This window comes from Myotis brandtii, unplaced genomic scaffold (genome assembly GCF_000412655.1).
Source record: "Myotis brandtii unplaced genomic scaffold, ASM41265v1 scaffold324, whole genome shotgun sequence".
Lineage (NCBI taxonomy): Eukaryota > Metazoa > Chordata > Mammalia > Chiroptera > Vespertilionidae > Myotis > Myotis brandtii.
This window is the reverse complement of record NW_005362439.1, coordinates 4268397-4289234: the sequence shown is the minus strand read 5'-3', so window position 1 is coordinate 4289234 and position 20838 is coordinate 4268397. Positions and strand designations below refer to the sequence as shown.

At 40.0% G+C, this 20838-nt stretch overlaps 2 protein-coding genes across 2 annotated transcripts; both read right to left on the bottom strand.

Annotated features, from left to right (window-relative positions):
* Positions 1-4168: 4168 nt before the first annotated feature.
* Positions 4169-5098, bottom strand: LOC102240634 (olfactory receptor 4C16). The gene has a single exon (XM_005870850.1). It carries the CDS (start codon positions 5096-5098, stop codon positions 4169-4171), a length of 930 nt encoding a protein of 309 aa, XP_005870912.1.
* An 8048-nt stretch (positions 5099-13146) lies between these two features.
* On the bottom strand, positions 13147-17163 carry LOC102249941 (olfactory receptor 4C11-like). Its single transcript, XM_005870876.2, has 2 exons — positions 16265-17163; positions 13147-13207 (listed from the first exon to the last, which is right to left on the bottom strand). The coding sequence occupies exons 1-2, from the start codon at positions 17161-17163 to the stop codon at positions 13147-13149; spliced, it is 960 nt and encodes a 319-aa protein (XP_005870938.2).
* Positions 17164-20838: the final 3675 nt, after the last annotated feature.

The following is a 20838-nucleotide window of genomic DNA, read 5'->3' as shown; positions in this document are numbered from 1 at the left end:
AGGAAATAGGAATATTAGTATTCATGGATTCTTCCAGCTGCAAAGAACTAATGTTTTAAAATCAAGTGATATACTAAATTATTTATCCATTAATTTATCAAAGGCATCAATTAATTTTCCATGTTTTACAGTATTTATTCTTTTTATTATTGCTGTCTTTGTCAATTATTTGATCATTTTTTTAAACTTTTATAGTTTTGTATCATTGCTTTTCTATCTGAAGTAGAGTACAAAACATCACTATTTCTCGTAGCCTCCTGTCCTAGCATCTAACAATCTCAAGTTTCAAGCCAGATTTCAAGAGAGCATTCCCCTTGTTCATTTCCTGTTAAAACAGACCTCTTAAAATCATTTTGTAAACTATTAAAATGCCAATTTTGACATGAATTAGAAGCCCATAAAAGTTATAAAAGAAATAGTTACCAAGGAGATACATTTTTAGAACACATATTTATGGAAAATATAATTTCCTAAAAAAAGAAGCAGATAAGGATTGATTAGTTTATAGCTACTCAAAGAACTAACTTTACTTAGACTCAGGCATTCAAAAGCATAAAAGGAAGAAAAAAAAGATGGAAAAGGAAAAGAAAAAATAGGAACTCACATATTGAATATCAGTTCATTCCAATCAATATCTGAAGGGAAATCCTTGTCTTCTTGAACTCATGCCAAAAGACCAAAAAAAATCTATTCTAAATCAAATAGATCTCTTAGGAGAGAAAGGCAATGAAAAAAAGTCTCATGCTTTGTATCCAGCTTTCAAATTATATTTAAAATAAATATATTTTGAAAATTAACTTTCTGTATACACATAAAAGGAATGAGCATTACATCACAAACTGCAGGGGAAACGCACAAAGCTCTCATCTTTTTTCCTTCCAACACAGTAATGAGCAGCAAGGTACTGCTCCCTCAGTGCACGGGGCTTGGAGGCACCTGGGGAAGCTGCAGTCAGGAGTATTTAAGGGCAGAGGAGGACCTGGGTGCCATCTCACAGGCAATCCCCGTGGTGATTCTTGGACAAGACCAGTGAAAAAAAACTGGTGATTTTAATTTCTTGCTGCTTCGACTTTTCAAGTGTGCTGTCAAAGAAATCCTTTTAAATTGCTTCAAATATGTGATGTTAAGTATTAAATGTAAGTTTTATGGTCAGTGACCAAATGGTCTTAAAAGTAGCTTTATTAGTTTCTATGCAGGGATAAACCCTAATACACTGATTATATTTCTTAAGAGCCTCCTTTTGCTTCCATGTCCAAGGCTAATATTTATTAACTAGAGGCCCGTTGCACGAAGATTCATGCAATAGGTCTTCCTTCCCTTGGCTGCCAGCACCGGTTTTCCTCTTGCAGCCAGGACCCAGGCCTTTGGTCCAGCTGCAGCAGAGAAGCCAGGCCTCTTCAGTCTTCAGTTGTCTTTAGTCTTTGCTCTGTGCCTGCGTATGCAAATTAACCCGTGGGCAGCATCTGGCAGCGGCGTCTGACACTGCCCACCCCGCCTCCCCGGGTCCCCAATCGAGGCCTGGACCCAGCGGGTGGTGTCTGGTGCTGTCCACCCGCCTCCCCAGGTCCCCGGTGACACAGGCCCCAGACCATCCTTGATCAGCAGCCTGTGCAGGCAGGAAGCTTGGCTTCCTCCTTCACCGGGGGCAACCCATGCCTCCAGCTCTGTGGCCGCTGCCATCTTTGTTGGGTTAATTTGCATACTCTCCCTGATTGGCTGGTGGGCATAGCAGAGGTATGGTCAATTTGCATGTTTCCCTTTTATTAGTGTAGAAGAGACTTGGCACACAAAATTTATGTGGAGGTACGGTCCCTAGGCCTGGCCTGTGATCAGGGCCATCTTCTACAGTTGCCCTGCAGCTGGCCCTGCCCCCCACCACCACCCACCCCCTGGTTCCCCATTCGCCATTGGGTGATCAGTGCCTGATAGACAGGGGAAGGGACCAAGACGTGGTCAGTGCTCCTCATAGTGACTGGTCCAGTGGTTGTTCTGGTCATTCTGCCATTAGGGTCAATTTGCATATTACCCTTTTATTATATAGGATAGAGGCCTGGTGCATGGGTGGGAGCTGGCTGGCCTGCCCTGAAGGGGGCCCCGGATCAGGGCGGGGGGTCCCCAATATGGGACAGGGTCAGCCTGGGCGAAAGGCCACGGGTGATTTGCAGGCCAGCCATGCCCCTGGCTTTGTCAGGAAGGACATCTGGAAGACATCCGTTCTTTCTGGTCTAATAAGAATATTACCCTTTTATTAGTATAGATGTTGACGGTGCTCAGCTTTTTCTTAACATGCTTAAGGTCAGACTTAAATGTCCCTATTTCCACAAAGCCTTTCCTCATTATGTTGTCTTTCCTATAACCGCATTTCATACCCCAAGTTATCCCATCACACTCCCAGTACCTAAATGACCCCACTTTCCATTTTCACAGGTTTCCATTTTCACACAGAGACATTATCATCTTTTTTTCATGCTAAAGAAGTTCTAAAGATCCTGGTATGACAAAATTTAATACAGATTTAGTAATCCTAATATAATTTAGTAATTTATAAATAGAAATGGAAGTTCCAAATTTAAAACAAATACTCATGTTAACTTTTCTATGTAGATAAAAATGCAAATAAGAAAACATTGAAATCAGAAAGATTCTTAGTGATCATGTAATTAGAGACAATGATATTGACAGATGGTGACAAAAGGTGTTATCCATCTCTATTGCATTAATATATTTTTCATCCAAATATCTCAGTCTCTCTGAAGTTACTGTCTTTTCTGGATTATATTAAAACTCACTAAAAATAATTCATACCTGTGATGTAACTATTCTGCTTTACCCTAAAAATCTTCCTCTGATTATAACATTTTTTGTCTTTAATTTGTTATTATTTTAAAATTCTCTACCATCAACTACTGTCTCCTTTACTTCTAACCCACATAAATATATCTACCTTAATTTGGGCCACTATGTGACAATCATAATAACTCAATGTTATAAACAAGTTACCATAATTGGTATGATTAAGAGAAAACTTAGTACTTCCCAAAAATTCAAAGGGATCATTTTTGGAGGGAAAAAAAAGTAGTTTTTAGAAAAAGAATAATGAGTGCAACCTCAATAGCTAAAAGCTTAAAAAAAAAAAAAAACTCCTTCAAAATGTGAACTTTCTCACCATGTTCTGTCACTGTACCAAAAGGATCTAGGTAAACATGAGAAAAATTTAAAATATTATCCCAAGAACTAAAGGGAAATTGACTAGATTATATATATATATAGTCCCTTAAAACATGAAGATTCTACTATTATTTTAATATGATGCTTTCTTCTGAGTCAGGAAGAACAAGCAAGTTGAAGGTCTACGCTCAGACATTCAGAACACAGTGTCTAATAAATGAGACACTAGGAAGGAGAGCCTGCTAAACGATGGACATAAGTACATAATGTGTAAGTGTAAACAGAACACTACAAGCCAACATGAAGCAGGGCAGGGAAAACACCAGGTCAAAATCACAGTGACAGTAGGCAGGCAAGAGAGGCAGGGAACAGTGATGGCTGTTTGTTCCTGGGCTGTATCTTCTTCTACTTAAAATTGACTGGAGTCCTAACTGGATAGCTCAGTTGAGTAGAGGTCATCCCCATACTGTAAGGTTGTGGGTTTTATACTCAGTCAGGGTACATAAAAGAATCAACCAATGGCCCAGCCAGCATGGCTCAGGGGTTGAGCCTCACAGTTCAATTCTTGTTCAGGGCACATGCCTAGGTTTCGGGCTTGACCCCCAGTGTGGGGCATGCAGGAGGCAGCCGATCAATGGTTCTCTCATCATTGATGTTTCTATCTTTTTCTCCCTCTCCCTTCCTCTCAAATCAATAAAAATATTTATTTTTAAAGTAAATCGGCCGATGAATGCATAAATAAATGGAACAACAAATCAGTTTCTCTCTCTCTTTTACTCTCTCTCTCTAAATCAATAAATAAAAATAAAAAATATATAAATAAATATAACTGACTTGACACCACCCAGTATATGTGTGCACATTGCCTTTCTTCCTGAAGAAATTAATTCTAATGCCCCAAGTTAGCATTATATTAACTCCACAATAAGAAGATAATATTCTCTGTAGGCTTCTTCTAGATCAGTCCAAACTATGAAGAAAAATTTGCAAGTTCCAGTCATCATTTGTCATCTGAGACGAGCTTCTTGCTCCAGAACTTTCTCATGGCATTTTTCACCTCTGCATTCCTCAGTGTATATATCAAAGGGTTGAGCAAAGGTGTTCCAAGTGTATAAAACACAGCTATCATCTTATCCAGGGGGTAAGTGGTCGCAGGGCGGGTATATATAAAAATGCAGGGACCAAAGAACAAGATGACCACGATGATGTGGGAGACGCAGGTGGAGAGGGCTTTTCTCCTCCCTTCAGCGCTGTGGTTTCTCAGAGAACGCAAGATGACCACATAGGAGAACATCAACATGACAAAACTCACTGTACAAATGGTCCCACTGTTGGACACCAAGAGAAGATTGACCACATAGGTGTCCGCACAAGCTAGTTGCAACAAGGGCTGCAAGTCACAAAAATAGTGATCAATTACATTGGGGCCACAGAAAGGTAAACTCAAGGCCAGAAAAACCTGAGCTAAAGAATGCACACAGGACCCCACCCAGGCCACAGCCACCAACACGCCACAGACCCGCTGACTCATGATGGTCATGTAGTGCAGTGGCTTACAGATAGCCACATAGCGGTCAAGGGCCATGAGGATCAGGATGAAGATCTCCAGGCAGCCAAAGAAATGGAATGAAAAGACTTGGACTATGCACTCATTGAAAGAGATAGTAGTATTCTTCAAAAGGGCGTCCACAATCATTCTAGGGGCTACGGAGGTAGAGAAGCAGGTATCAGATAAGGACAAATGGAAAAGGAAGAAGTACATTGGACTCTCAAGGGTCTGGCTGGTCTTGATCGTAGTAATAATCAGAAAGTTCCCCAGCAACGTCCCCAAATAAAAAAGCAAGAAAGTGGCAAACACTATTTTCTTCCTAACAGGATCCTGGGTCAATCCAAGCAGAATGAACTCAGTCACATTATTATTCAGCTGCATGATTTCATGAAAGAGGACAAGGGTGAGTGTAAGATATTTTATCTGCAAAAATAATAATGATAAAGGAATTAATTCATGACATAATATGTGATTTTATGAAATATCTTAAGAAAAATAAATATTCCTCATCATGGACATTGTAGCTGTGGTTTCTTATTATGTCATCTCAACTCTTTGAGCCTGAATTTGTAATGACTACTTTATAGGGTCCTATGAGTCTCAAGTAAGCTTGTGAATTTTGTACCTTCCTATAGTACCCTTTAAATACAACTCTCCTGTGGCAGCCTTTGGTGATCATTTTGTGAAAAATGAAATTCTCTCTCCAGTTCTCTAAAGGCTTGCTTTGCAGCTTTTCTTATATTATTACATACTATGCTGAAATTCAGTTAGCTTCCTTTTTTGAATAAGAATCTTTGGAAACTACATATTCTCGGGATTATATTCTCCATCATGCCAAACCCAATGCCTTGTGCTATGTAGGTGCTTAGAGTGTCTTTATATTGAACTTTCTCTATTACCTCTTAAAATATCATATCTGATTGTTTTAGTGCTATTCTAACTATAAAACACATTCACATCATTAATCTAATGTGGCCTCCTCCTGCCTATTATGTATAGTAGACAGATAAACATGCTCCCAACTCATAAATAATTTTTTTAAAAAACCTGAGATCAACTTTAAATAAGTTAGTAAATCAGCTCCACACCCTGGAGTAGAAAAGCCCACACAGCCAAGTAAGACTTGGGGATTTGGACACCCAGAGAAAGGATTACCTTAAGCATCTGACGTGTTTTACATGGATCCTTGGCCTTGAAAGAATGCAAGGAGAGCTTTGACACTGTTCCTATCTTCCTGACACTGATGTTCGGTTTAGTGCTTGTCTTTGTGGATGACCACATTCACTATTTCCAGATGTGCATTAACACCTTTCATCATTGGGTTCTGAAAGGAACTTGTAACAAAAATGGGTAACAATGATCTGGAGGCAAAACCACACTAGCAAAATAGAACATCTTCTAATAACTTACCTGAACTTTCCAAGCAAGTTTAGCCAACTTTAGAATAGCTAAGTATGTTGAAACCATGATAAACAGACCACGTGTTGGGTTGGAGATAATGGGGAAGAGCTTAAAGGAAATAAGCTGGGAAAAGGTGGAGAATAGATGAGAATGGAACACAGAGACTTTCATCCTAAAAGTCCGTTTTATTGCAGAGGCCACAGTGAGAATCAGTATTTTCCTTAAGGACTCTCTCTTAAACTACTCAACCCTCCCTGACTCAGTTCTACTGCACTTCTATCTTAGGGAGAACCCCTATGCTCATTTTATTTCTATGCAAAATTTACCATTCTCTGTGGTAAAATTAATAGATTGTACCAAAATTCTTTATCTCTCAAAATCCCAGGTTAAAGAATGATAAAGTCTCCCTCCCATGCATATGACACATTACTTTTCACCTTCATTATAGTTTTTAACCTTCACATTGTCCTGGTTTCTCTAAACTTTCCATGAGAAGCAGTTGTTCAGCTTTTCATACTAAATCCCAAATGCACATCAACTGCAAATATGTTCTTATGATACAGTATGAGCAGCATGCAAAGCAGAATGATTCCAGACTGGGATTTACAATCTTCCATTTAAAGCTGTCACTTGGAGATGGAAGAGGTAGCATTCTCTAGCAGCTATGTCAGGCCCCTACCTCTATTAACACTTTCTCTAACTTCTAACTAGACATATTCTCCTTTAACTTGTAATACCCGTAATGAGGATGTATCTTGCTCAGCTACTGAACATGAAAAGCACTGTAAACTTTTCTGCACTCTAGCATCTCAAGAAATTTTAATAAACCTTAGGCACGGAATTCATTTTTCTCTCCCCACACAATGATGGCTTTTCTCAGACCTAGTGCTCATAAAACATTTGTTGAATTCAAAAGGTTGTGTTATATCAAAACTTATTTTCATTCTACTTATTTACTACATTAACAATAAACTTTTTAAAACATGTTTTTCTTTTCCTGTCTCAGAGGAAGTACGAGCAGTATAAGACATATAGAAATATATTTTCAAATCATGTTGGATTGTTCTGTAATAATACTCCCCTGACTATAAAGATGTCAGTCATCTGTCACTTACCTGTTAGAACACTCTAAATCAGTTTCAAGTATGTCTATCCCTTTTGGAAAGCAGGAAGAAGAAACAACAGTGTCTTAGGTGAAAGAGGAAGTGGAACGTCAAGAAACTACTCTGCTCCCATTGAGTGCCCTTAGCTGTCCCTCCATGCATTAGGAGACAAAAACTCTTCTTGTTCTTATCATTTATTTGCACATATAATCCAGGGAAGGCAGTGTGGTGCCTGAAGCCAGAGGCTCAATTTTTACCCAATTTATCTGTATCATATTTGAAGAAAAAATTTAGAACACTAAAATGGACTGGTGTCCTGTGAGAGGAAGACAGTTTCTTTAAAGCAGAAACTTTCCCTTGTGCATTAAATATTATTAAAATATGTGATCTAGAAAGTTAGGTTTGAGGTATATGATTATGCCTCTATTAATAAAAAGTATATTTATAATAATGTTTCCATCTATATCTACATACCTATGTTAATTAAAGGTGACTTTCAGAGGTTCGGAGAGCCATGAAAATAAAGGATCTTAGAGTATTGCATGATATCATAAAGTTCTTCGTTCCCCAAAGTTTAGCCTGAGCTCAAAAGCCTAACCAAGTAAAATAAGATCTTCTGTTTGGAAAATGATCATGAGAAGTATCATCTTTACTCTCTTATTGCTGTGCTACCCCGCTATATAAATAGATGAACTTCCAGAATCTTGAGCCCCAAGTGGATCTGGTATCTTCCAATGGCAGACCTTGTTTGCAGGTACTTTTGCCTACAAGAAATTACTTAGAAGTGAATAACTAAAAAAAGACAGCCTAATTAAATGTAAATTTACCTTAACCCTATATTGTAATTTAATCATCCAATATGAGCATGTGGGGGGAAGGGAGATAAATAGGTGAGCACAGAGGATTCTTAGGGCAGTGAAACTACTCTGTATGACACTATAATGATGGATGTGTGTCATTATATACTAGTATTTGTCCAAACCCATAGAATGTATAGCACCAAGAGAGACCTCTAAGGTAAACTATGGACTTGGATGATTATGAGGTGCCAATGTGGGTTCACTGAGGGTAACTAATGGACCACTCTGATAGGGGACATTGATGATGGGGGGGGGGCTATTCAGATGGGGGGGCACAGGGTAAATGGAAAATCTCTGTACCTCCTGCTCAATTTTTCTGCTCAACCTAAAAATGCTCTAAAACATAATCTTCCATTTAAAAAATACAATGTGATTTATTAGTTGATATATAAACTTTTACACACATATGCCAAATATTTCTCTAAGGTGTAATTTCTGGGGGTCATAGGCGATATTGAGGTGACGACAATAATGTATTCTTTAGGTCAGCCTTAGTTACAGATGCCTTGGACTCCAGCCCTGCCTTTGGCTCATGAAGCAGGGAAGGGAAAAGTGTATTCCCTGACGTACATGGCAAACTGTGGTCAGCATCACCTTCCAACATGGTCTCTTGGTCTCCGAGGCTGATGCAATGCTTTAATTATGTAGAATGCTTGGTGCCAAAACCACTTCCACACTAACAGGCACTTTTGTCTATCCACTCCCCAGTGATAACTTCTAGCAACCAATGGTTCTTGGCAAGAAGCTTTAGCAATAAATCTTACCATTTAGCTACTGAAAATGGCTCCTACTAGCAGACACAATTCCCCAACATAGTGAGAGAATTCTCTGAAGACATTACATCAGCCACCGTGAATGGCATCTTTATCTCCAGTACCTTGTCCATCACGAACTGTGGCTGAGGCCTCTTTCCTTTTCTCTCCATCTATGAGTGCATGCCAACCCTCTGCCCTCACAAAGAACATCTTCCTAAGATCACACTCCTCACCCTTCCACACTCTGAGCATGAGCACAGCACCAACTTCACATTCAAAACCTGTGGGTCCCTTTGAAGTTTCCATGGCACATAAGGGTACCTTGTCAATGTATGGACAGTTGTTTCTCAAATTTGAGTATTTTGCAGAGGCTTTTAATAAAAATGCTGTGAAGGTCAGCTTTGACCTTGGTGTTCAGCCAAAATTATTTATCAGCCTAAACTTCAGCATTTAAAAGGCTGAAGAGCCCAATGCCTACATTAGTGTCATTTCTGACATCTCTGCCTGTCAGGGATATGATGGCATATGTTACGGTCATATCCAATCTGCAACTCCACAATCCATGTATCCTGTTCTACCAATAAAGTGAATAAAGGATGATTAGGATGGTTAGTGATAAAGGACCACATGTGCTAGAGGACTCTTTCCACCTTTCTTTTTATCTTTGAAATCCCAATACCTTCTTCTCTTTCCTCATTCTCAACCAATCTCTTTCTACTTCACAAAGACACCTTGAAGTAATCAGAAAAGAATTTCTACAAACTTGCATCACATCCTTTGTCCACCCTCCAGCATTTGTGGCCTCATATTCAGACTCCCCGCCTGTTGTGGTAGAATCTTGATCCCTATAAACTAGCTGTTCTGCGACCTAAATGCAACACTCCTCTTGGAAAAGTTGATATGGAGAGAATTCTCCCCTTTCTGCAGAGGAGAGATTATTTGACTTGAGCACCACCTCATTGGAAGATCAACTACTTTTGCCATTAATTTTTCCCCTTCATAGTAAAATATGTTGGAAGAATTTGATATTTTTCTTATTTATTATACTAGAGGCCCAATGCATGAATTCATGCACCAGTGGGGTTCCTCAGCCTGGCCTGCGGGATCAGGTCAAAACCAGCTCTCTGACATCCCATGAGGGGTCCCAGATTTCAAAAGGGTGCAGGCCAGGCCGAGGGACCCCACCAGTGCACAATAGGGGCTGGGGAGGGACACAGAAGGTTGGCCAGCTGGGGAAGGACTGCGAGAGGGCTCCAGGGTGTGTCCAGCCCATCTTGATCAGCTGGACCCCAGCAGCAAACTAACCAACTGGACCTTTAGCAGCAAACTAAAGGTCGGAGCATCTACCCCCTGGTGTTCAGTGCACGTCACAGTGACTAGTCGACTGTCTGCCCCCTGGTGGTCAGTGCACGTAACAGCAAGTGGTTGAGCGGCCTTAGCATGTCATTAGCATATTACACTTTCACTGGTTGAACCGATGACCAGATGATGAGACACTTAGCATATTAGGCTTTTATTACATAGGATTATTTTTCAATTATGGTTTGTATTCAACATTATTTTGTATTAGTTTCAGGTGCACAGGATAGCAGATAGACATTCATATAGGTTACAAAGTGTTCCCTCCTATGATTCAAGTATCCACCTAGTATCACAGGTAGTTACTACACTATTGATCCCCTGGCCATTCAAGATTCCTGTCCTCCAAGTCCATTCTAAACCAATACCAGGCAGGTTTCTCCACCACTCCACCCTAACAAACTTCCTGTGAATATTGCAACTGACCTCTACATTACTGAATCCAATGGCCAGTTCTCAGCCATCATCTTACTAGATCAATATTAGATTTACATAACATTCTTACTTTCTGGACATTCTTTATTCACTCAGCTTCCAACTTACTTTAGTCTCTTGGTTTTCCTCCTATTTAACAGGTCACTCCTTATTCTCCTTTCTCGGTTCAGGTTCTTCTCTCTGACTTGTTAAGATTGTTCTGCACCAGTCTCAGTCCTAGGTTCTCTTCTTTTCCTCTGTCCGTGCATATTGCCTCAGTAAATGCGTCCAGTCCCATGACCTTAAATGGCAGAGAACTGCTGAAGACCCACAAACATATATCTGCATCCCACACCATGCTCCCTAACTCCAGACTCACATAACTAACTGCCTGTTCAAATATCCACTTTGTTGTCTAATCAACATCTCAAATTCAGAATATATAAAAAACTGAACACCTGCTTACAACCCCTCAACCTTCACACCACCATGACCACCATGCTCCTTTCCCAGTTCATGGCAATTCCATCCTGTCCATTTCTGAGGCCAAAAGTCCTTTTAAGTCACTCTTTACTTCTTTCTTCACACAATCTGACACTAAATTCTGCTGGTTCTACCTTGAAAATACACCCAGAAGCCAGCACTCCTTGCTATTTTTACCAACACCAAATAGTTTTTACCTAGAGCATTGAAATTCACCTATAACATTCAGCAAAATGTTCTTCTGTGAAAATGCAATGTAAATACTTGTCAGAGAAACATGTAAAGAGTCTCTAAGTGGAATATTTTATGCTAAATTCTCACTATACCATTCTTTTTCCCAAAAGCTCTGCATGTCTCCCACCTCCCTCTCAACTCTGAATCTGTTGAAGGTTTATTAATGCTAAAGTGGGACACTGCTGGGTGACTGCAGTTCTAAGAACTGCTTTGCCTGTCAGATTTTTGAGCTATTACACTTGCTTCCAGGAATTCCAATTCCTGCAGAATATTATAAGCAATACTTAAACTATTTAAAATAGCAAAAGCTGAGTTATTGCCGAAAATGAGAAGTAGCAGAAATTAGAATCCTATCTAATAAAAGGCTAATATGTAAATAGACTGAACGGCGGAACAACTGGAACAACTGGAACAACCGAACAACCGGTCACTATGACGTGCACTGACCACCAGGGGCGTGCATGGAACATGGCGGGCGTCGGCCACGGCACAGTGGTGGAGCAAGTGAGCAGGGGCTCCAGACAAAGGCGAGGCACCGGTCATTGTCATCAGGGTGAGCCTCTGGTGGTTACTGAAAATTCTTTGCTCCCGCGCACTGTGGTCCCCCCCTCCCCCGGTGCTCGCACCTGCTGCTGGCACCAGCCCCACTCACACCCACTACCAGCACCAGAGCCAACGCTCACACCCACAGCCAGCGCTGGAGCTGCCGCTCACACCCACTGCTGGCACCCAGCGCCAGTCCTGATAGCTCGGCGCCATCAGCAGGTGACGGCCCCGATCTCCCCTGAGGGCTCCTCCACTTCCCCCTGCTCCTGAGGGGTGATCGGGGCAGCAGTCACCACTTGCACCCACTGATGGCACCAGTCCCACTAGCATCTGCTGCTGGTGCCAGCCCCAATCATTCCGTGCCATCAGCGGGTGCAAGTGGGGCTGGCACCATCAGCATGTGGGAGCGGCGGCAGTGGGCAGAGAGGGGATTGGGGGCGCGGAGGATGGGCCGAGACCCACCCCTGTGCCCACCGCAGCCTCGTGGCCCACAGTTCCTTTCAAGGTGCACAAATTCATGCACTGGGCCCCTAGTAAGAATATAAGATTCCTAACTTCTTTTCATCATCTAACAGTCATGTCCTGCCTAGGAGGCTTTGAAGTTTTCTCTGTTCACAAGGTAAGGTTAAAATGTAAAAACCTTTGTCCATCAATGTGTCTTTTTTATTTCTACTTTTATTTTTTATTTATCTTTATTGCTGAAAATATTACAGATGTCCCCCTTTTTCCCCTATTGACCCCCCCTCCACCCCCATGAAATGTGTCTTTTATGTGAGTAGAAACAAATGTTTCTCAAATCAGATTATACAATCCTTTTCTAAATAAAAAAAAATTATCTTGAAGTCCAGCGTCAACACAAATTATTTATGAATCAACGTTTCTTATATAACAGGCTCTCAAAGCTAAAATTTTGACTAAACACAATAGCTGTGAAGTTACAAAGTGTGTCCAAATCATGTGTGCCTCTCTCCAAACCAAAGGAAATGATAAATATAAGTATCCTACAAAGGATATAAACCAGGTCAGAGTGTAAAGTGGGAGAGTGGTTTTGAGAATAGCTTAGGGGAAATCACCCCAAAGTGTGTGTGTGTGTGTGTGTGTGTGTGTGTGTGTGTGTGTGTGTGTGTGTGATGGAGGGGGATTTCAGAGTGCTATTCTGAGAACCTAGCATGTTCCTCCATATTGCTCAGCCCAAGGGACTGAAACTCTAGGCAGGAAGAGAGACTGGCTGACTTACAGGTGGATTCAGGTGAGGGTGGTTAGTGGATATCAGCCTACATCAGCAGTGTTTCTACATTAACAGCATTCCTAGGGCAGAGATACATGATCCTTTCCCTGTGGAATGCTATAGAGGAGCCATAGAAGGTCTTCTAGGAACCAGCCTAATAGGGCCACTTGAAATTCCAAGTACAGTATTTTGAAGATAACCACTGGCTTTCTAAGGACTGCGCAAGAAGTCAACAGAAATCATACTAGACATTTTCTTCCTATGTCAATGGTACTAGAATTAAAAGACCTACAAAAAGTCGCCAAAAGGAAGGGGAATAAAAAGCTTTCAACATTTGCCAGGCAGCCCAGTAACAGTAAGCCACTTGTTAAGATACCTGGTCAAGTAAGACCTTAATGTCCCCTGACTGCTTCTCCCACCTTCTCTAATTGAGCCCATATCTAAAATCTAAGGGAATCTGGGCTCTATATTACCTAATAATGAGAAGAAAATTTCTGAAGCTTTCTGAGTTTTCACTTAGGCACAGATATGACAAATGTCCCATCTGGGACTCAAATTTTTATTCTGCCATCGCTTGTCTAAACCAGAACTATTGGGAAACTTTGGTGAACATAACATTATGTCCTCAATTGATGGAAATGCTTTACAGACTTGTGAGTTCATTGTGTTCCTTTCTCATTAGCCCATATGACTAAAAATAATACTTTCTGGTGCCAATTTGATGGTAATTATAAACTTGAGTGCTGAAATGGCATGGCAGTACTTGATTAGGAGGTGGAGGTAGAGGTGGTGGTGGTGTGTGTGAATTATACATATAGATTATGTTCTCCTCAAAAATGAAAACACACATTTTATTTTTTATTTCAATTAATGTTATATCTTTTTAATATATTTTTATTGATTTCAGAGAGGAAAGAAGAGGGAGAGAGAGATGGAAACATCAATGATGAGAGAGAATGATTGATGATAGAGAATCATTGATCGGCTGCCTCCTGCACTCCCCCTACTAGGATCGAGCCTGCAACCTGGGCATGTGCTCTTGACCGGTATTGACCCCGGGACCCTTCAGTTGGCAGGCTGATGCTCTATCCACTGAGCTAAACTGACTAGGGTGAAAATACACATTTTAAAACATTCTTATATAAAACTAAAAGACCAGAGTTAAGAAATAGTAGACCTGACTTTTGATCCCAGATTCTTCCAAAAAATCTGATTTTTCAGTTTTGAGATAGAAGAAGAAAAAAGCTTCATTCCTGTCTTTCCTGGTACCCAAATAAACTTAATAGCCCAGGAAGATCAATGATAGAGGAATATCTTGAGATTTCATTTTTCCTTCAAATGTTCACATCCTCAAAAAATGATGCTCAAGAAGGAAGGAAGATAAAGCTCCTTCTCTTCCATCTGGACAAAATCTCCACTTTTCTTCTTCTTTTCTCTCTTCATCATGCATTGCTCTCTGTCCTCCCTTCCCCGCTGTACCCTTCCTCTGCATATTCCTGCTGCCAAACTCTCTTACTGTGGGACTCAAATTTTTATTCTGCCATCGCTTGTCTAAACCAGAACTATTGGGAAACTTTGGTGAACATAACATTATGTCCTCAATTGATGGAAATGCTTTACAGACTTGTGAGTTCATTGTGTTCCTTTCTCATTAGCCCATATGACTAAAAATAATACTTTCTGGTGCCAATTTGATGGTAATTATAAACTTGAGTGCTGAAATGGCATGGCAGTACTTGATTAGGAGGTGGAGGTAGAGGTGGTGGTGGTGTGTGTGAATTATACATATAGATTATGTTCTCCTCAAAAATGAAAACACACATTTTATTTTTTATTTCAATTAATGTTATATCTTTTTAATATATTTTTATTGATTTCAGAGAGGAAAGAAGAGGGAGAGAGAGATGGAAACATCAATGATGAGAGAGAATGATTGATGATAGAGAATCATTGATCGGCTGCCTCCTGCACTCCCCCTACTAGGATCGAGCCTGCAACCTGGGCATGTGCTCTTGACCGGTATTGACCCCGGGACCCTTCAGTTGGCAGGCTGATTCTCTATCCACTGAGCCAAACTGACTAGGGTAAAAATACACATTTTAAAACATTCTTATATAAAACTAGAAGACCAGAGTTAAGAAATAGTAAACCTGACTTTTGATCCCAGATTCTTCCAAAAAATCTGATTTTTGTTTTGAGATAGAAGAAGAAAAAAGCTTCATTCCTGTCTTTCCTGGTACCCAAATAAACTTAATAGCCCAGGAAGATCAATGATAGAGGAATATCTTGAGATTTCATTTTTCCTTCAAATGTTCACATACTCAAAAAACGATGCTCAAGAAGGAAGGAAGATAAAGCTCCTTCTCTCCCATCTGGACAAAATCTCCACTTTCCTTTCTTCTTTTCTCTCTCTTCATCATGCATTGCTCTCTGTCCTCCCTTCCCCGCTGTACCCTTCCTCTGCATATTCCTGCTGCCAAACTCTCTTACTGTCTCTTTCTCTCCTTTGTGAAGAGCAGTGTGAAGACCCCAAAGAGCAACTGACTGGCTGGTATTGCCTATCTCATCCAAATATAACATTCCTCCCTTGCTCACCACTCACAAAATTAATTTTGAGAGATTTTCCAGGGACATTCTAGGTTCTCACTGATGTTTCTAGCTTTCATTGGAGTTAGAGGGTTCACCAATGTAGATACCCCCAGGGAAATAGGCTCAGGCACAGATTTCCAGAGCAGCATTTTCTCAGACATGTTCTCTAATCTTCAGGTTGTTAAGACAGAAATCTTGACTCTGCAAGTGTCCAGACATTCATTAGAACAAGAATGAAACCTATAAAAAAATGGTGCATACACACACAGACTTACTATGTCATTAGTCAGTACTTTTCTTTATGAAGAAAAATTTGTATACAAAGCCAAATTACCTACTGAGTATGGTCAGATGTTGATAGAATTCAAGTAAGGATCAGCATAGATTGTTCAAAATAATTATGGACTTTAAGTAGTAATCATATTCTAATGCAATCTTCTCAGATTTCTTAATTGTTTATTTCCCAACAAGAATATTTTGCCTTTCCTATCCATGAAACAAAACTAAGCTGTTAAGGCAGTCAACATTAGAATCCCCATACATCATTTATCAACTGGAGTCATCCTTTGCTACACCATAATTTTTTCATGGCGTTTTTCACTTCTGCATTCCTCAATGTATAGATCAGAGGGTTGAGCAAGGGTGTCCCAATTGTATAAAACACAGCCACCATCTTGTCTATTGGAAATGTGGTCGGTGGGCGTGTGTATATGAATATACATGGGCCAAAAAATATGACAACCACAATAAAGTGGGAGGTGCATGTGGAAAGGGCTTTTTGCCTTCCTTCTGCACTGTGGTTTCTCAGAGAGTACAAGATGACACCATAGGAGATAAGCAGGATTATAAAACTCACCATGCAAATGGCCCCACTATTAGAAACAACTAGCAAATTTATCACGTAAGTGTCCATGCAGGCAAGTTTCAACAAGGGCTGCAAGTCACAGAAATAGTGGTCAATCACATTGGGGCCACAGAAAGGCAAGTGCAAAGCTAGTACTATCTGTGCTGAAGAGTGGATACAAGATCCCACCCAAGCCAGAATCACCAGCACACCACAGACTCGCTGGCTCATGATGGTTGTGTACCGCAGAGGCTTACAAATGGCGACATAGCGATCAAAGGCCATGAGGAGGAGCACAAAGATCTCCATGCAGCCAAAGAAATGGGCTGCAAAGACCTGAGTCATGCACTCATTGTAGGAGATGGTCTTCTTCTGAGAAAGGGTGTTCACAATCAGTCTGGGGGCTGTGGTTGTGGAGAAGCAGGCATCAGCAAAGGACAGATAGAACAGGAAGAAGTACATGGGACTGTCAAGGGTCCTGCTTGTTTTAATAGTCACTACAATGAGAAAGTTCCCCATCAGTGTCGCAAGGTAAAGCATCAGGAAGACCCCAAATATTGCTTTCTGCTTTCCTGCATCCTGCGTCAACCCAAACAAAATGAACTCAATCACACTATTATTCATCACCATACTAGTAGCTGAAGAAGGTAAGGTGCAGTTGACGCAGGTTTAATCTGCAGAGAGAAGAAAAGACGTGTCATGTTGAGAAGATTAGTGAGCTGAACTCTGAATTCCTTGTTTCTGCTCCATCCTGTTACCTCCAACTGCCTTTAATCCCCCATGAATCTTTGTAACTCTGTGATGTCCAGGCCTCTCCCAGATCTACCTGTTGTTCAGAAACTTATCACATTGGACCAAAGTGTCTGCATTTGGGGAATAAAACAAATAAACGTCCTTTAAAAAGTTTGATTCCTACCAAGACTGAGAACTGCACAATTTGTACTTTTCTTGGGCAAGTGACTTAACCTCTTTGAAATTCAGCCTTCCTGTGGAAAAATAGAGGGCAAATACTTGCCCTGCCTTATTCCAAGTTTTCCCAAAATTTAAAAAATATATATATTATACCCATACATATGCACACACATACACATGCATATTTCATGTATCATATATCTTACCTATGAGCTATGAAATCTGATCAACACTATTCCAATATAATGATTGTTCAGTTCTCTCATTTTTGTATCCATTATCCCAGAACTCTTTGGGACACTGGTGAAATGTGCTTTATTTTAACAGTCTTTTACCAATGCCTCTTGTGTAGCTTCACTGACTGTCTTGATATAACAAATGTCTGGACAATTCTTTGAAGTTGACATAATTGGGGAAACTTTTTTTCCTGCTTTTTCTTTTCTTCTGTTAATCCTCAACCCAGGATATTTTTCCATTGATTTTTAGAGATAGTGGAAGGGAGGAGGAGAGATACAGAGAGAAAAACATCAACGTGAGAGAGGCACACGTCCTGACCAGGGCCACGGATCAAGCTTGTAACCTAGGTAGCAACCTAAGCACGTGTCCTTGACCAGAATAGAACCGAACCCTTCAGTCCACAGGCCAGTGCTCTATCCACTGAGCCAAACCAGCTAGGGCGGGGAACTACTCTTTATTTACTCTACTCTTGAATTTATCCCATTAGAATATTGAGCCTCTCTGCTGATGAATTTGCCCTGACATAAAATTTCTATTATGCCTATAATCTAAGCAGTGTTTTTACTTGTATATATTCCTCTTTACTCTGAATTCCCTTTGATAAAGAATTCAGCCCTACCTGGTTTGGCTCAGTGGATAGAGCTTCAGTCTGCAGACCAAAGGGTTCTGGTTCGATTCCCATCCAAGGCACGTACTTCAATTGCAGGTTCCTCCCCGGCCTGGGCCCTGGTCAGAGGGCATGCAGGAGGCAACCAATCAATGTGTTTCTCTCACATCGATACTTCTCTGTCTTCCCCTCTCTCTTTTACTCTCTCTAAAAATCAATGGAAAAATATCCTTGGGCGAGGACTAAAATAAGAAGAAAGAAGAAGATCCCATAATCCCAATAAACAATTTTATGATTTTTTTTATTTCAAGCCCTTATTCATCACATATATAGTTTGTATGATTAAAATCATCATATAATATCATTTTGTGTTTTCATGTTGGCTTAGAATTGTTTTAACATTTCTTACCATGCTATTATATTTTCCATAGTTAATTGTCAATTTAACAATGTTAAAATGTATAAATTTGTCCATTAAGATACTTATGTTGCTTCCAGTTGTCACTCATAAATAACAATTTTATAAACAACTTTAGAATAATTTCCCAAGTATGATATTGCTCCCCCAAATGCTAGAGATTATCATTGCTATTGATAAGAATTAAATTTTTCAGTATCTTATACCATTTTATTAACAATATTTTTACTATAGAATACTCCATGATGATGATAAAATATTTAAAGAAGAAGAATGCAAAGGAAAAGATTAAAATCTCTCCCATAATTATTTGAATCTATAATCTTGGTCTCCAGAAATAACTCCTTTTGATTTTTTGTATGTCTTCCAGAAAATTTCTATAAAGTTATTTATATGTGTTTACTTATATGTCCTTTTTTATGGAAGTATGGCCATTATTTAAGATTGATTATTTTGTAGAAAAGCTAGTGGTGCACAAGCAAAAACAAACAAACAAACAAAACAAAAGCTGGTTATCTCACATCTTGACATTATCTTATTATCTGACTGACTTGGTTAATAGGCTTTTTTATTATATTTATATAAATTTTTATTAGCAGACATATTTAATATTTTAATCCTTTTTCCTTTGAAGAATGTTTTACCTTTTGTCAGCTCACTTTTTGTGATCTTGATTACCTGGTATAGATATTAATCTAGAAAAATCACTTATTACTTGGCCTGTGGGCATCCCAAAAATGATGGCACAGTGGCTCTGACTTGTCACCTCTTTTCTTTTTTAAAAAAAAATATATTTTATTGATTTTTTACAGAGAGGAAGAGAGAGAGATAGGGAGTTAGAAACATCGATGAGAGAGAAACATCGATCAGCCGCCTCCTGCACATCTCCCACTGGGGATGTGCCCGCAACCCAGGTACATGCCCTTGACCGGAATCGAACCTGGGACCCCTCAGTCCGCAGGACGACGCTCTATCCACTGAGCCAAACAGGTTTCGGCATCACCTCTTTTCTTAAGTATCAGAGTGCTCGCTCCCAATTAGTTTCAGAGGGGCACAGCAAGATTATACATTCCCCTCAATAGGGTCCTCTGCTGTCATCGTCAGTGCTTTTAAGACTTCATATTTTAGAGCAGTTTTAGGTTCACAGCAAAATTGAGAGACAGCTACAGAGATTACCCATATGGTCCCTGCCTCCACACATGCTTGACCCCCAAGCATACACCACTATTAACATCCCCACCAGAGTGCTGCTTCTGCTATAATTGATGGATCTACAATGACACATCACAATTACCCCAAATCCATAGTTTATCTTGGGGCTCACCAGGGTGGTGTACATTCTGATCTGGATAAATGTGTAATGATATGGGTCCATCATTATAAAAACCTACAGGGTATTTTTCACTGTCCTAAAAACAGAGTCATTTTTATATTCACAGAACATAGAACATAATTCCTTTCACACAATACCTAATACTGGTACTTGATAAATTCTAAATAAAATGTCTCACACAAGTTAGAAGAAGGAAATAACACTTTGACTGAGCTATCTATGTGAGTTTTCAATGTTATATTTATTAGCTCATATCAGACCGATATTTCATAAACGTCAGTATTACAAATGGCCAATCCTAGAATTCTTTAAGCGAATCCTCACATGGATCCTCTCTCTTTCTAAACAGAAAGGACACAGTTTCAGATACGCCCTCTTCTCCTACTCTTTTTGTCCTCTCCTCCTTCTTACCTCCTCATCACCTCTTGAAAATAAAAGGCTTTAAAAATATAATGAATCATGAATGTAATAAAATGGTTACTATGGTTTTCAAATGCAGTGGCTGAAATACTGACCATGGCTTTCAGAGCCCTCTAACTCTTGCCAACTCTTTCTTCCCACTTTTTTCCCCCAGTATTTCTCCTTATGCGTGTTTCAGCCAAGCCTGGCACTGCCCAGACCATCTGTTCTCTGAATTTTCTATTTCCTACAGTGGCTAGCGGACCTCCCTCAGCTATAACCTCCCTCACCACAGCTACCTGTATACAAAGTGCCTAGCTGAAATGCCATCTTCTCAGCAAAACATTTCCTGGTTTTACCAGTTGAATCACTTTCTTGCTAATGGCCTTCCAGTGTTAG

Excerpts from the sequence above, each read along its gene's own strand:
- LOC102240634 (XM_005870850.1), bottom strand. The coding sequence starts at position 5,098 with ATGCAGCTGAATAATAATGTGACTGAGTTCATTCTGCTTGGATTGACC.
- LOC102249941 (XM_005870876.2), bottom strand. The coding sequence starts at position 17,163 with ATGGTGATGAATAATAGTGTGATTGAGTTCATTTTGTTTGGGTTGACG. Across the intron at positions 13,208-16,264 it reads AACGCCATGAAAAAATTATG|GGAAAGGATCATGTATCTCT; the intron begins GTGTAGCAAAGG and ends AGCATTCCACAG.